At 54.0% G+C, this 14,968-nt stretch overlaps 3 protein-coding genes across 3 annotated transcripts; all 3 read right to left on the bottom strand.

Moving 5' to 3' along the window:
* Positions 1-1,980: 1,980 nt before the first annotated feature.
* Positions 1,981-7,914, bottom strand: HMPREF1541_07997 (uncharacterized protein; the record flags this gene model as incomplete). The annotated part of the gene is made up of 1 exon (XM_008722319.1): positions 1,981-7,914. The coding sequence occupies one exon, from the start codon at positions 7,912-7,914 to the stop codon at positions 1,981-1,983; it is 5,934 nt and encodes a 1,977-aa protein (XP_008720541.1).
* A 3,429-nt stretch (positions 7,915-11,343) lies between these two features.
* Positions 11,344-12,597, bottom strand: HMPREF1541_07996 (uncharacterized protein; the record flags this gene model as incomplete). The annotated part of the gene is made up of 1 exon (XM_008722318.1): positions 11,344-12,597. The coding sequence occupies one exon, from the start codon at positions 12,595-12,597 to the stop codon at positions 11,344-11,346; it is 1,254 nt and encodes a 417-aa protein (XP_008720540.1).
* Positions 12,598-13,174: 577 nt separating this feature from the next.
* HMPREF1541_07995 (uncharacterized protein) lies at positions 13,175-14,632 on the bottom strand (the record flags this gene model as incomplete). The annotated part of the gene is made up of 2 exons (XM_008722317.1): positions 13,175-14,485; positions 14,600-14,632. The coding sequence occupies 2 exons, from the start codon at positions 14,630-14,632 to the stop codon at positions 13,175-13,177; spliced, it is 1,344 nt and encodes a 447-aa protein (XP_008720539.1).
* Positions 14,633-14,968: the final 336 nt, after the last annotated feature.

Raw genomic sequence — 14,968 nt, 5'->3', positions numbered from 1 at the left:
ACGATATGATGCTGTACAGCAGCGATCTGCTCTGCACAGCCATGGACATGAGTTGTCGAAAAAAAACCTCATGCCATGTTTCTCATGTAATGCATGCTCGAGAATAAAGCGACCACATAGATTTCGGCTGTCTTGTCCGCACACGATCTCCAGCAAATGCTCACTACGTACCTAATTTGAGCGGCTCGGCAATGACCGCCTGGGGTAGTTCCGCCGCCGTGGCTGAAAAGTGGATCACTTCGACCATTGTCAAATATGTTCCTTTGGATTCACCGTCGGCAAGCATTTTCCTTTGACTTCATGCTGCGGAGCAACATCGCAGACGGCAGAAACCTGGCAACCTGCACCAGGTCGACTGTGGTGATTCTTCTCGCGCCCAGTTCGGTGCGATTATCGATGCTGCGCTGTGGCACGATTGCTTCTCACCGATCCTGGCCCCGAAACCATATACCTTCAGTGAGAGCGAGTAGGCGAAGTGGCAGCTGCTCAAGCAAGGCAGCTTCTGGACGCACTTCACTAGCGAGTCGCGCAGGTTGCATCTTCTCTTCTGCGTGGACTTCATGACAATGGGAGACACAACACGAACACAAGGCAGAAAGGGTCCACCAGGGAATCTTTGGGTCACGATGCCGCATGACGAGTTTGGGCAATTGAACCAGACACCATGTGGTTGAAGTATATACCACAGACCATCCAGCGTGAACGGCTCGAAAGAGAAGGTGTGATTTCGCGCCGGTCGCTCGGCCCCGCCTGATCTCGGAATAAGCTTAGGATCAAGCTCGCTAGCGACCCCATTTTGTGCCCAAATAGACATGGTCGCACAGCAGCGCCGAAAGCCATCCAATGGGAAAAGCAGCCAAGACCACCGCAGGACTGTCACAAGGAGACGATTGAATGCCATTGGCGGAACAATAATCGCCCGATCTTTCACTTCTCCGGGCCAGGGCCGCGAATGCATACGACAAGCGAACGAAGCTGTTGAGCGCCCGCCGCCTGGGGTGTATGCTCAGGAAGGGAGTCTTGAGGGTAGAGACGCTTGCGCAGGGACGGGATGCCCCCGATCTGTGAAATAGAGGCATTTCTACCTAGCCTACTGTTCATCGAACAGATCGAGCGAATGCGGTCCGACATTACCATCCTAAAATCACGACAGGCTATCTCACTTCATGTGGAAGCAACATAGTTCGCAAGTGAATACTGAAGAGGAGTAGACGCTAAAGACGTCCGTCCATGTTGTGCATTATTTTGCCCAAAGAACTCTGACAGCCTATAGACAAAGTGCCACTTCCAGGAAATACTACGGCCCCGGGCACACAAGAGAGACGGCTGACGGCAAGTAGGATGGTCTGGCATTGATTTCAAAGTCGTCATGTTGTCAATGGTATGTAACATTCTGATCGCAGCTAGCCTAGAAGAGAAGAGGAAGTGATTTTCGGATCCTGTCTCGCTTTGTCTTCAACCTGCAGACGAAAGGCTTCTGAACTTCACAAGGGCGAGGAAACTTTCCAGTCTTTCTTCCTTAGGCGGTTGTGCTAGCCAGTCCACTGACAATATCCGTCCATCCATCTTATGGTTTAGCACATTCGACCCCGAACATCAGAAACCCCTTCTCGTCCGCCTTCTTCTTCCAAGCTCCCCGGTCGAATTATCGAATCTCCCTATCTTAAGTAGCAGAAAAGAACGACTTGCCACTTCTTCACACCCTCGTTCGAATCAGCAACTTCCACCACTAATACATCACAGGTGTTCCATCACTTGAACACCTATGCAACGCCGTGCGCTTGCTTCCAGCAGATGAATCAAACTCTTCGCCGCCAGCGCCATGCAAACATGATGGACAAAAGGAAATCGAGAAGTTTTCGTCGTTCCATCGCGAAAAGCCGCAACGTAAAAAAAACCTCAAAATCATGCGTCGTATGTACAAGACAAAGTAAAGTAAAATCGAATGTAAGCCATCGTGGGTGTGGAGTAGAGGTGACTTTAGGCCTCGGAATTTGCTGGGTTTGCTCTGGGCGTAGGTTGCTCTTGAGTGGTGAAAGGATCTGTCTGTGGCTTGGTCGGCATCGGGGTCAGATCACAATCCATCTCAATATCGGTGACTGTCTGTCCTGGCTTCTGAGGAAAGATAACAGGAGGCGTAATATGCCCACGGCTAGAAGGTCGCTGCTCTTGATCCCCAGGCTCTGGGTGCGAGTGGTTTGAAGCGGTCCGCTCAAGTTTTCGTGGCTGCACGGCACTGGGTTCGTAAATGGACTCTTCCGGAATAGTCAGCGACTCCATGCCTCGTTCGAGTATCTCAAGACTTTTACGCAAGCTCTCGGGTTCAGCTGTGCGACCGTCATCATTCATAGATATTACACTTCCACGGCTGTTGGTGCGCATCATCTCGATGCCAAGCTTGGATGTGGTGCGTGCACTCTTCAACATTGGTGAGCGAGACTCCTGCCGGGTGTTACCCAGCTCATCGTCTTCATCGTCACCTTCTTCGGCGCCGCCCGTAGTGGCATTCTTCTCTAGTGATCGTCGCTTGGCTTTTGTGGCTTCCGAAGATCTCGTTGGTGTGCCCGCTCCATGGCTGGTCAGAGCCTCGTCCGACGGTGCAGTCGGAGGTGCAGATTCCGTATGTAGAAGATGCGGCGGCGCCGACGTGGATTCCTTATAAGTACGGGCCGGTTCGCCGGAGATACCTAGGCCACGCGCCCAGTCATCCGTAGCAGCACGAGACACAATTACAGGTATGTCTTCCGCTTTCAGTGACTCGAGATCACTGAAGAATCCGCCGCTGCCAATTGAATCCTCTCGACTAGATCCTTTCCATGATGAATCAAAGGTCGGAGCCATGCTCGAGGCTACAGAGCTAGGGCTGTCTTGTGTAGGCAGGTGTTCATGCCTCAGAGGATTGCTTGGAATTGTTAAGGGCATCGCAAACTTCATGTCTTTTGGCGGCGGCTTCCAGGAGCAGTATTTGCATAGTTCCTCCGTCAACTTAGGAATCGTCGGAGGCTTTTGCATCAGGGTGTCAAAATTGTGTACCTCCGGAAGGTCTCTCAGGTAGCCCGTTACGCACACGATTGGCGTTGCCGTGTTCGCGCTCTTGGTGTCACGGATCATTCGAGCGACATCCACACCATTGATGAGGGGAAGCTTGAACTCCATGAAGATGATGTCGAATTGAATCTGACTGACAGCTAAGCGAAGGGCATCATGTCCATTGGAGGCGGTAATGGTGCGGCAACGCAATTTCTCGAATAGCTTCTCCATCACCATCTTGGAGACGGGGTGGTCTTCCACGATGAGTACGTCAAGCGGCCGATAACTAGGTATAGGGTGACCACCATCGAGTAGGTTGAATTGAGACAATCTTCTAGAACTTTGCCGTCTTCTCTGCACCTTCAGAAGAGCCTTCTGCTGAGCTGTTTCATTATCAGAAGACGAAGGTGAGATATCCCGAGTCGAGAACAGCTGACTCCGGCGCTTGTGATGTCCAGGCGCAAAACTCTCACGTAAGTTAGCGGAGTCAGTGCCGTCTTGTGAGCCGACAGTTTGAGATCTGGTACGGCCATGAACACTACCAGAGCGGGACGGAAGGCTCGTTTGCTTCGCAGGGGAAGGACTAGGAACCGTAGGCGCCTTGACAGGTTTATTCGGCGAAGAAGCTGCGGACGTGCCACTCTTGGCTTCAGCGGCCGTGTCAAAGAAACCATTGGGTTGCAGGGAGCTACTCGAGCCGTGAGACGAGCCAGAGGTTTTCCGACGCTCGTGATGCTGTGCAGTCGAGAATTGCAGAAGCAGCGGCGAACCAGGCTGCGACGGTCTGCTCGGAGAAGAGTTGAGATTCCCCAGGCCGGAAGGCGAAGCCGGACGGTGACCTTTGCTAATAGACAGGGCGCGTTTGACGGGCATAGGCATCATCGGGCTACCTTCCAGAGATGGCACGGGTGAGCCAATATTTGGCGTGTTCGTGGTCGAGACAGCTTGCGAGTTGTAACCTCTAGCCTGAGCTTGCATTGCCTCCTTTCGCATCTTCTCGACGATATCCTTGTTGGCTTTTTCTAACACTGGCAGATTCTTGTAGGTGAAGTTGCCGAAGTCGTCAGCAATGACAGGCTCACTCAGACGTCGGTTGCGCGAATCTCTGGCCATATGCGGTGGAATATGCAGGGGCATCAGGCCACGTTTTCCTGATGCAGCTTGAGTTCTGGCGCGGAAGAGTGCATCGTGAGGTCGATCCGGGTGCTCGCCGGCTGAGCCTGGAGTGCGGCCCGAAGGTGAGAGCTGGTCCTCCAGCTCCTCCGGGAAGGACGACAGCGTAGCTCCACGGGCATCAAAATATTCGGTGTCTTCAGGATGTTCCGGATTGGGTACGAACTGCGCCTCGTCCTCTAACAGAGTATCCCAATTGATCTCTGAGAACCATGTGTGAGCTTGAATTTCTGCACCACCGTTGAGATACTTCTCGGCCCTATTTGCGCCGAGCCTCTCCTGTGGAGAAAGCTGAATGAGTTTATTGATGAGATCCCTCGCTTCGTCTGTGACAGGATACTCATCCTCATCAGGCCAAGCGATTCGGCGGTGCAAGATGTTGTCAAAGACTTTGTCAGGTGACTCGGCATTGAAAGGCGGGAAGCCAAACAGGAACTCGAAGACGATACATCCAAGCGACCACCAGTCGCACATTTCGTCTTGACCACTGCCGTTGATAGTTTCAGGCGCGAGGTAGTCTGGTGTGCCGACGAACCGTCGGGTACTTTCTTCTGGGTCGAATAGAGCCGTCGGTGGAGGCATCGGTGGAGGCGGAGCAGGAGAGATATTACTCATCGACTGAGAGAGTGGAAACAAGTCAGGCGAGGCACTGCCCACGCTGCCGGACTCTTCTTCAATTGGCCCACTTCTGGAATGGACAGAGCTGGGATGGGATATTGTGTCTTGTAGATTGAAGTTTCTGAAAGCATGATGCAAATCGTGGCTTGACATGCTTCCACTGTCGCTTCGGTGACCCGAAGTCCTCCTCGAGAGTTCCCTGCTCAAAGAGCTTTCTCTATTGAGGTTGAAGTATGACGGTTGATCTAATCCTCCGGCCAATGCAGGAGTCATGAGTGGCGTTTGGGCTGGTGACACACTGGCGCCCTGATAATCGAAAGAGGCTGAGCGGGAGTTGGGGTTAGAGCCTGATTGTGACTGACCGGTGAACGGCAGACCTTGCTTGAGAAGATCTGGTCCAACGTCGTCGGGCTGCTTCAAAGCCCGCTTTTGTCGCCCAACAAGACCCATACGAGACAGACCAAAGTCGGTGAGCTTGAGATGACCTTTCGAGTCGATGAGGAGGTTGTCAGGTTTCAGATCCCGGTGGACGATGCCTCGGCTGTGCAAATGTTGCACACCGAGCACAACTTCCGCAGTATACTTGATAGCCCAATCTTCAGACAAGCCACCAAGGATCTTAATCAGCGAAGCACAATCTCCGCCGTTGAGGTACTCCATGACCAGATAGAGATAGTCCTTGCTCGAGAAAGTCCAGTACAACTTGGCAACGAAGTCACTCTCGCCTTGCCACATCATGATAGCGCGTTCGGCCTTAACGTTGGTTACCTGATTCTTGGCAACCATATCGGACTTGCGTAAGACCTTGATGGCGAAATATTCGCCAGTACGCTTCTTCTTGGACAGGTATACACTTCCAAATGCACCCTTACTGATGGGCTTAACGACCTCAAAGTCTTTGATTGATGGAGGTTGAACTCGTTCTTGTGGATGGGCAATTGAATGCATTCTCGGGGAGCCAGGCGCCTTGGGGTCTGAGGAGTGAATAGAAGACTGTCGGCGATGGTGTTTGTTGGGCAAGTCGGGCGGCGGCATAAACTCTCCTGCAGTCAGGAGCGGCGAGACCACAGGGGATTGCGCGAGCTCTCCACTTGGTATCCGGGACTTAGTCAGACGAAGCGGCGAGGGGGGTGGAGGCGGATAGCGGCCAGGAGAATGTTGGCGATGAGGTGACGCACTTCCAAGTCCGTGTAGATGCATACTTCTGCGCTTGCGTTCTCGGGAGCTGGCGGTACGACCAAGACCATGTTCCGAAACCGATGCTGGCGAGTCGGTACGGAACTGGCTTGATAGCACGGATGAAGAAGGTATGCTCCCATCACTGTCATTCGGATCCTCAATGTACATGGATCGGCGGTTAGAAATTGGTTGCGGCTGGGCTACTTGAGTAGTTTTGTGTGATTTGGGCGTCGGACATTCGGCGGGGCTGCTTGACCCAGTCGATACCGCCTGAGAGGATGAGCGACGTTGGCTCAGCCTCGAGATAGAAGGGACGTCTCGAGCGCTGCGTAGTGCCGAAGCCATTGACTTGATGCCGACGTATCCTTGAGATTCGGAGTCTTGCGACTCCGGTGCGATCGGGGTAGGCTCGTCTGAGTGTTGTTGAGGCGGGCTCTCATCGACAGGTGTCTGACCTTCGACCTCGCTATCCTCGCTCGAAGAAAGGGCTTCGCCAGCGTGAGCGCGTTCAGCCTTGACCAGAGCCTCCTGTATACATGCCTCGACTTCGGCGATATATTCTTGACGAACTCTTTCAGAATATTCCAGAATAGCTTGGTGACGATTCACAGCCTCAACTTTGGCCCTGGCAAGCTTTTCGGTGTCTTGAGCAAGAGCAAGTAGGCCGGGCTCGTTCTCCAGGCTGCTTGGCTGTTGCCACTGGAGTACTTGAGCCGCGCGCGACTCAGACTGAGGTGATTGAGCTTTTGGGAACTCATCATTTGGAGATCTCTCCTCTTTTATTGATGGCACATTAATCTCGTTCGCAGTGTCGCACAAATCGAGGATCAGTTCAACGATCCGGACAAGCGGGCGTCGCACGACGAAAGAACGAGCTCGAGCATGCCCGCTACGAGCGTTCGAAGTAGACGGACTTCGTGAGCGGGCAGGGCTAGCAGTCTGCGAAACCGGGCCGGAGGAGACAGCGGATGACGAGGGTGGCGACGGTCCTATAGGCTGCCCTTTGTATTCCGGTGGAGGCGAGAATACCGGTGAGCCATCACTGAACCTTGGCCGCCCCTGGCGATTCTCGAAGGCATCGAGCACTTTGACAATGGCGTGTCGGTGTTCGGACAAGGATTCTTGCACCATCTGAACATCCATCTCCGCCTTGTGCTCCTGCACGCAGAGATCAGAGTGCTTTTCGAACCACCAGGGCACGATCGACCTCTCACAGACGCGGCAAAGCACCGGATCCGGGAGGGGATGGTTGCGGGGATCATTGTTGCTATCCTCTGTGAGCTCTGTCAGGTATTTGGCCAGAATTTCGGCACCAACACCAAGGGAATCAACCAGGGTTTGTGGCAGCGAGATCTCTATTCGCAAGGGTTCAGTCGCAGGCTGCAACATCCACATGGTATGGGACTCGCCACCAGACGCTCGGTCGTACACCATGATGCCCTGGCCTTCTAGTTCGAGTATCTCTTTGTCGTCTTCGCTCTCGAAGGACTTGTCCTCCTCTGGTAAATCTGGTAGCATCTCGGCAAGATCGGACTGAGGGTCGACCTTGATAGTGAATTTGACGAATTGGCTCTTGGAGGCATTGGACTTGAGAGCCTCTATGGCCGGCTCAAAAACGTGAGGATTGTCGCTGATGAATCTCGAGATGGGCTGACCTTTGACGCTCTCCAGCTCGGTGCCAACCACCTCGGTCCACGAGGGACTGACCCATCGTACGACTCCATCTAGACTGAGGTCGAGAATAATGTTCTTAGTCTGTTCTGCGGCCTCTTTCAGTTCCTGGGTTCCTTCCTGGATATCTTGGCTGAACGACCGTTCCATGGCGATCTTGTGGAAACCCAGGCCAGCATCATTCTTCAAGGCCGCAATCGCCGGCGGGGGCAGGATGTTGTTGTCGGGTTCATTTTGAGCCATCACTCTGGTATTGCTAAGGCGGGCACGGCCGAGCCAGGGCGTGGTAGCGAGGGCGACGACCGGCTGGCATTCACTCTTGACCCACGAAGGGAGCCAACTATTGGCTTCTCTAAACGGCCATGACTGAACGCAGAACGATCTCGCAAGCTAGGCTCAAAGATCAATCTGCCAACTAAGCACGTAGAGGTGTCGTTCGATGGCGGGTAGATTCCAACGCGGACGCGGGAGGAGGGACGCTCGGGCGGCGAAAAAGAGGGTGGAGCGGGAGTGCAAGCAAGACAAGTAGCCGACCTACATGTGGTGCTGTTCTGCAAACACACAAAGAAAGCGTGGTCGGAGACGTAGACGCAGACGCAGACGCAGTATCTGAAAAATTATGGCAATCGGAAACAGTAGCCCTTGCTTGAGGAGCACGATGGAGAGGGCGGATGGGCTGTCATGTCGCAGTTGGCTCTGGCTGCGCTACGGCACGGATTTCTGGGACGTGAAGCGTGCACTTCCCTGTGCTGCCCCACCTAGATTGTCGCCCATTGGCCCGAGCTATTGTTAAGCACAGTTGAGCATACTGTAATCGGCGCTGCCTAGAGCTGGATTCTTTCCACCAATCGACCCCCTGGCTTTAGCACTCCTCCAGCGCCCGAAAAAAACGGCTCTATACAAGGATGCGGCGTCAAGCCAGGCAAGCCACTTCCCTCTGCCGGGACCAAGAGGACCGGTACTACTGGTATGTGAGGGCGAGGAACCAGGCGTGCCGTTCTCTACTGCGTACTAGGCCCTCGCGTCTCGTATCTACCGTTATCAGACTCGGGACAGTTCACACGCGCGTTTCAAGCCCCTCCTTTTGACCCTGCAAGAATGAGCAGTAGACCCTTTCTAGCCCTTCTGGAAGTATTTTGTTGTGGGCGCACCTTTTCGAAAATCATTTATTTTCTTGCCCTTGAGGGGGTGAGACATAACACCGCATTGTCCATTACGTGTCAATGGCTCGGGATCGACGACCTTTGCAACAAGACTACACGTTGGTCCGTTGATGAATAGGCAAAGATAGACATGTCAGCGAGGGTCTCGGGGTGGTTTTGACTTCGCCCTGATGTTTTGCTGCAATGCCATCTGCACTCCACGCTGCCAAAATGCAGCGGCCGAGCATCGGCACTTCTCCCATCTCCCGCGCAAGTCGGCTTGGTGACGAGACAAGAATGAAACCAGCAGACTGGCTGCGGCGTCCAATCATGGCCTGTCGCCCCCCGTTGCCCTCACTGCTGCACCCAAGGCTTGCACACTGTCAGATCTTGCGCCGGTAACAATGCTGTCGACGATGCGTGCACGCCTAGGTGGCATGATCCTCATGGCGCTTCCAGAAACCCACCGCACCAGGAGGCTTCGACCAGTCGTGTCGCAGCCACAACCATAGTCGTTGCCCGCGATCTGCAGCTCTTGTTTTCCAAACGAATCTCATCCACTTCATCAACTCGACGAAGCTTCTCGGACGGGGACCATGTTCCCAGCATTCCGTCCGCACTACTGATGTGTACGCTGCCCCCGGGGGTCGTGCTCACAAACCCCCTACGGCTCAGCTGACATGCAGTAGACGAAGTGGGCTCCAATGACTGCTTCGTCCCGGCAGCAAACCCTCCTGCCATGGCCCCCACTAGCCGCTGCATCCTTATTACCCAGGACGGTCCTGTCCAATGGCCACCCATGAGCTCAGCTAGAAAGCAATGTCGAGGTTGTGCACAGATGATGCAAACTACATGCACGGTGAAGTCGTCTCCTGACTATCCTCGCGTCATCGTCGATGAACGTTGCTATTGTAATTCCATTCTATCTGACTGTTCAACAACAATGCCGCTTGCTCAGCATCGCGAGCCCCGGCTAGTACCCCTCAGGATTTTCAATGCATTGGCTCGCTTCCAGAACGCGTCCCAGAAAATGCTTCCGATCGCGTGGCCTCACTAGATTCTTTCCTTGCATGTTGACGGCCTTGCAATACTCCGGCTTGCAGTCGGCGACCTTCTACCTCCTTGACTGAAATGGTTTGGGAGTTTCCAGCTGACATGACTGAGCCACCTCGTTCAATCCTTTTCCAACAATTCTTGGAACTCGTCTGGAAAGTGCCGCGCCCAGGTGAGAAAGCCGCTTGCGCAATTCCTCTCATCGTATGCCGACATCACCAGAAAGCATGGCCCAAAACACTCCTCACAAGCGCGCTATCCTTACCTCACCTCTCCATTTCGCCCCGCTGACCAACATGCCAGGAGGCTTTTGCCCCCCACCACGTCGCCAACCTGCCAAACATCCATCTCCAAATTCCCTCCCCTTCACGTCAACCGTCATCCACGCGCAGCTGACACTATGCATCAAGCTCGAAGGGGTCGTAGCACGGGCCGTGCAACCAACCAAACTCCCGACTAATCCATAACTACATTCCGACCAATGACCCGTCCCAACCTCAGACTCCCACTGCCACTTGCATGCATGCCCAGCGCACGTTCTGGGGAGAACCATTAGATGTCAAAGTCACCTTCAACGCCCTACGATCCCTAACAAGGCTGAGACCACATTCAATCGTAGGGTGTCATATGATGTGTTTTGGAAATTTCGACGATTTGACAGCTATGCCCACTACTACATATCTTCTTTAAGACTGCCCCCGCCAACGCACGTCGTCGACGGCTAGAACGGGCGGAGATCGTTTTCCGCTATCCTGATCCTACATACTACTCGGAAGACTACAAGGCCCCAAGGCTTAGTCCGAAAGTCATCTGATGCGTGACTTTTGCTTCTTGACACCGCCACTGACTTTGAAGTAGACACAATTCATTCCTTGGAGGGGACACCCATGGCCGCTGCAAGGAAAAGGAGTCCGTGGCATCTGGCTGGTGCCGATCAAGGCGTTGGCTTGCCACGACTGTCAATGATTGCCAAACAGCCTGATACAGTAGGAATAGGATTGGGGAAGACTGCCCCTTGCTGGGAGTCTATATTCTTACTGCAAGGCTGACCCTTCTGTCAGGCATCGAGGCAGGGACCGAGGACTCCTTTGCGTCTCCCGTCGGTCTGGATACGAGCTCTAGAGGCGCTACAAGATCGATCGAACTGCTTTGTCGGCGCCCGAATCGGCCGTTCTTGGAAATTCGCTCACGATCTGGCAGTGCCGTGACGTGAGTAACACGTCCAGGTGGTAGCCACCGTTGAGCTGCAGCATCAGAGTCCAGGAAGGCCAGAGAAGACCTCTCCACGACATGACGAATCCTTTGTTGGTCGGCGCTCAATGCCCTGCTCGCTCTGATTGAGTCAAAATTGCACCTCGCCGTTGTCCTGAATTGCATGTCTATTACCCTGCTCTATGCTTGACCCAGCATCATAATTGTACATCGAAAGTCATTGCTCTCCTGAGCATCCAATTCAGAACCAAGGCACTCAATCAACTCAATTTTCCTTCTTCTTTTCGCTTCCCTCGACGACCTCCTTGAACCACTTGACCGTCCTCTCCAAGCCCTCGTCCACACCCACAACAGGTCGATAGCCCGTCCGGCGCTTTAGCTTCTCACAGCTGTAATATCGGCTCATGCAAGCATATCTTGCGGCCTTGGCCGTGAATCTCGTAGGTCGCCCCAGAGCCCAATTCACCCACTCGGCCGCGTAGCCCGCAAAGACGGCCAACTCCCTGGGCAGTGCCCACACCTGCTCGCTGCCCCGTACATTCCTTCCATATTTGGCCCAGATGTACCGCGATGAGTCCCAGAAATACGCCGGAGCCTCGTTCGTCACATTGAACGCCTCGCCGTCCACTCTCTCAAAATCCAGCACGTCCGTCTTGCCGTCCGTGTTGCGCCTTTCCCACGTCTTTACCAACGCTTCGGCAGCGCACAGCAGCCCAAGCGCCACGTTACCTACGTAAGTCACATCGAACAAGCCCTCGCCGTCGCCCAGCTGCATGTTGAGCTGCCAATCCGGTGCAGCGCTGCCTGTGTGTGTCACGGCGTAGGCAAAGCCAGCTCGGTCGCCCTCGCCAATGATTCCCGCGGGCCGTACGGCGCACGTGAGCATGCCAGCCTCGCCGTTGGCCTCCAGAGCCGCCTTTTCTGCCACCACTTTCGTTTCGGAGTAGTATTCGTTCGGGTTGGGGTAGGCGTAGGGGTAGTTTTCGTTGGCATTGAGAAGATCGGACTGTGTGTCATGCACCACAGAGCTGGAACTGGTGTGCACGAAGCATCTGACGCCGGCATCCTGCGCGGCTTTTAGGAGCATCTTGGTGCCCTCGATATTGACCTTGCGCAGGATGGGATCGGGTGCGTTCCAGGCCGGCGAGGCGGTGTTGATGATGACTTCCGGCTGCACCGTCTTCAGCACCCTGGCGAGTGCCGCTGAATCTGTGATATCCGCCTCATGATACGTACAGCCTGCATAGCGGTTGTGTGTGCATCGTAGATCGAGGGCATGGACTTGCATGGACTTTGACCAAGAAGGGTAGCGAGCGCGAAGTGAGGGAAAGATGGTATCGGCGTGTACAACGAGTGACTCGGGGGTGTAATGTTCTAGCGAGGTGGGGTTATTCGCTGTGACGGCGGCGGAGTGACTGTCTTCTGATGGAAAGTTGAGGAGCTGGTCCACAACGTTGGCACCGAGGAAGCCGCAGCCGCCAACGACCAGCACAGTACCAAGGTTCTTCGAGTCGGACATGATGAATGAGAGACAATAGGGACTGTGGTCGAGATAGACTAGCGAACGTAGACGGAGAGCGCGAGATACGTTGACAACAAGTTGCCCAAGTTGCCCATGTCTTGGTTCTCAAAATTTTTGGGAACAGCTCCCCCATAATGTTCCTGGCAGGGGTCGTCTCGGATGAGCCACAAATCTCGTGGCGTGTTCCTGGCGGTTGGTGGGTAAGGCGTTCCCCCACACGGGGTGCCGCCGCCGCCCGGAAATGATACTCCGTGAGCAACAAGCTCGACTTGTCAGCCAGGCTGCGAATCTGCCACCATGCGTTTGGGGTTAAGAAGATACGCAATAGCCGCTAGCACCCTTGTTACACGGAGAGCTACAGCGTCAATACGTATGAGCCGAAAAGGTTGATATAGCAATCACACCTTTCGTGTTGATTCTAGTAGTCCCCAGCGCCACGCTACGGATCTGAACCTGTTCTCCCACGATAACGTTCGGTTTTCGCCTGCAATGCAAATGCCCCAATCCGATCCTCATTGATGTCATATCCGTGCAGTCATAAATCATGTGTTGTGTCATGACACTTGCATCATCATCAGAATTCCGTACTGTCTTGAGCAGAGCGCCTCATCTGACGATAGTACTTCTTCTTATCGGCGTCACTACCCCATAACAACTTGGTTGCTTCTGGGTGGACGATAGTACGTGGATCGTACGGTGGTGATTCCTCCTCTAGAGCCCGGACGATGCTCTCAACGTGGTCCTTCATCTCCTCATGTCTGTTGGGGAAGTAACAGAGGACGCCTTCCTTGGAAACGCGGTGATGATACAGTGGGGTCATGACAGTGACACGCGGCTGCTCATCGGGGAATCGCGGACTGACTGCCATGCGAATCTTGAAGACGCCTCCATCAAGGTGAGTCATAGGCTTGCCGAAGTAGGTGATATCCCAGACGAAAGGATTGCCGTTGTCCAGTTCGATCGAGAAGTTGTAGACCTTCTTCTGTTTGAGTAGCTCGGATAGTTGTTCGAACTGTCGCTGCAGGTTGCTCGACTTCGTAGACTCCCGAGCCTTCAGTGTGAGTCCTTCTTTGGCCCAGCCTTCGGTCTCCTGCTTGATGACATCCTTGATGCGCACCAGTCTCTTGGTCAGATCGCTGTAGCCGAATTTGCCGTCCATAGTATTGCCGGGGCCCTCGAAGGGCATTTTTTCGAATGGGTTGCCGTCCTTGTTCTTAGACTTGTTCTGGTCGATGGTATTCATGTAGTGCTCGTACCACCACATGAAGCGGCGTTTGAAGAGGTCCTTGAAGGGCTCGAACTTGCTGAGTTCATCTTTGGCCTTCTGCTCCTCCTCAGCGTCCTTGTTGTCCTCTTCTTCAGAGTCGTCCCACTGATAAGTTGGGCCATTCGGTTCAACAGATCCGTCTCCTTGAATGTTGAGAGCATCTTCTAGCTTCTGGATAACAGCGATCCGCAAAGTTTCGTGCCGGATCTTCGCACAGTATGCCTCGTTGAGTTTCTTGTCATCCGCGCTTTTGGCATTCTCGTAACCCGGCTCGTTCTCGTATGGGTTGTTCGACATCAGGCTCTGGATAGAGACCAGAACGGACTCTAGACCCTGCGCAGGAGACCATTCTTCGCCCGGGCGTTCGCCGTGCCATGTGCCCAGTATTGACAGACATACTTTCCCCCCAGCGTAGATGTTAGGATTGAAACGACATCGTCCACCATTCGTCGTCTTAGCGTCAACTTTCGGAGGCTTTGAAGGATATTCTGAGCCAAAACGGACAAGGAATTCGAAGAACCCGTACTCGTAGGGTGACTCAGGCGGACCGATCACGAGAGCCTTGACTTGTCGGATATCGGATTCTTGACAGGCGACGGCGAGTGCTACGGAGGTGAGCTACTTAGCCAGCAATATGGGGGATGTACCTACATAGATCTGCCCCCTTCTGTATGCGGGTAATCTCCTGGAGGCCTGTTAGCGGTCGGGTAAGGCTGGGGAATGAGGACTCACTCTTGAGATGCGGAGAATGGGCTGATTGGCCATACTATTGGCAGGGTGAAGCTCTAGAGAAGAAGGAAACGTGGGTCTTGTTGACTCTAAACGAACAAGTCTCTGGCATGCTCATGGCTCAAAGAGGACGCCAGGTGGACGAGTTGAAGTTGTTATTTGGTCTGGTCTTCGACTGCGCCGCTGCCAAAGGCAGACGCGCGCTCAAAAAAAGTGGGCCGACGCGGGGCACACAAGGCTACAGCTGCAAGGCAGTACAGGCAAGCGGAAAGAGTTCAAATCACCCTGCTGCTTACCCGGCGAAGTCGAGGTTATGTCGATTGGCATGTCGGTAGCATAACTGACTGACTGTGCACCGGCTGTTCCTGGAAG

Source organism: Cyphellophora europaea, assembly GCF_000365145.1.
Source record: "Cyphellophora europaea CBS 101466 unplaced genomic scaffold supercont1.8, whole genome shotgun sequence".
NCBI lineage: Eukaryota > Fungi > Ascomycota > Eurotiomycetes > Chaetothyriales > Cyphellophoraceae > Cyphellophora > Cyphellophora europaea.
The sequence above is the reverse complement of the archived record's forward strand: the minus strand, read 5'-3'. Positions and strand labels throughout refer to the sequence as shown.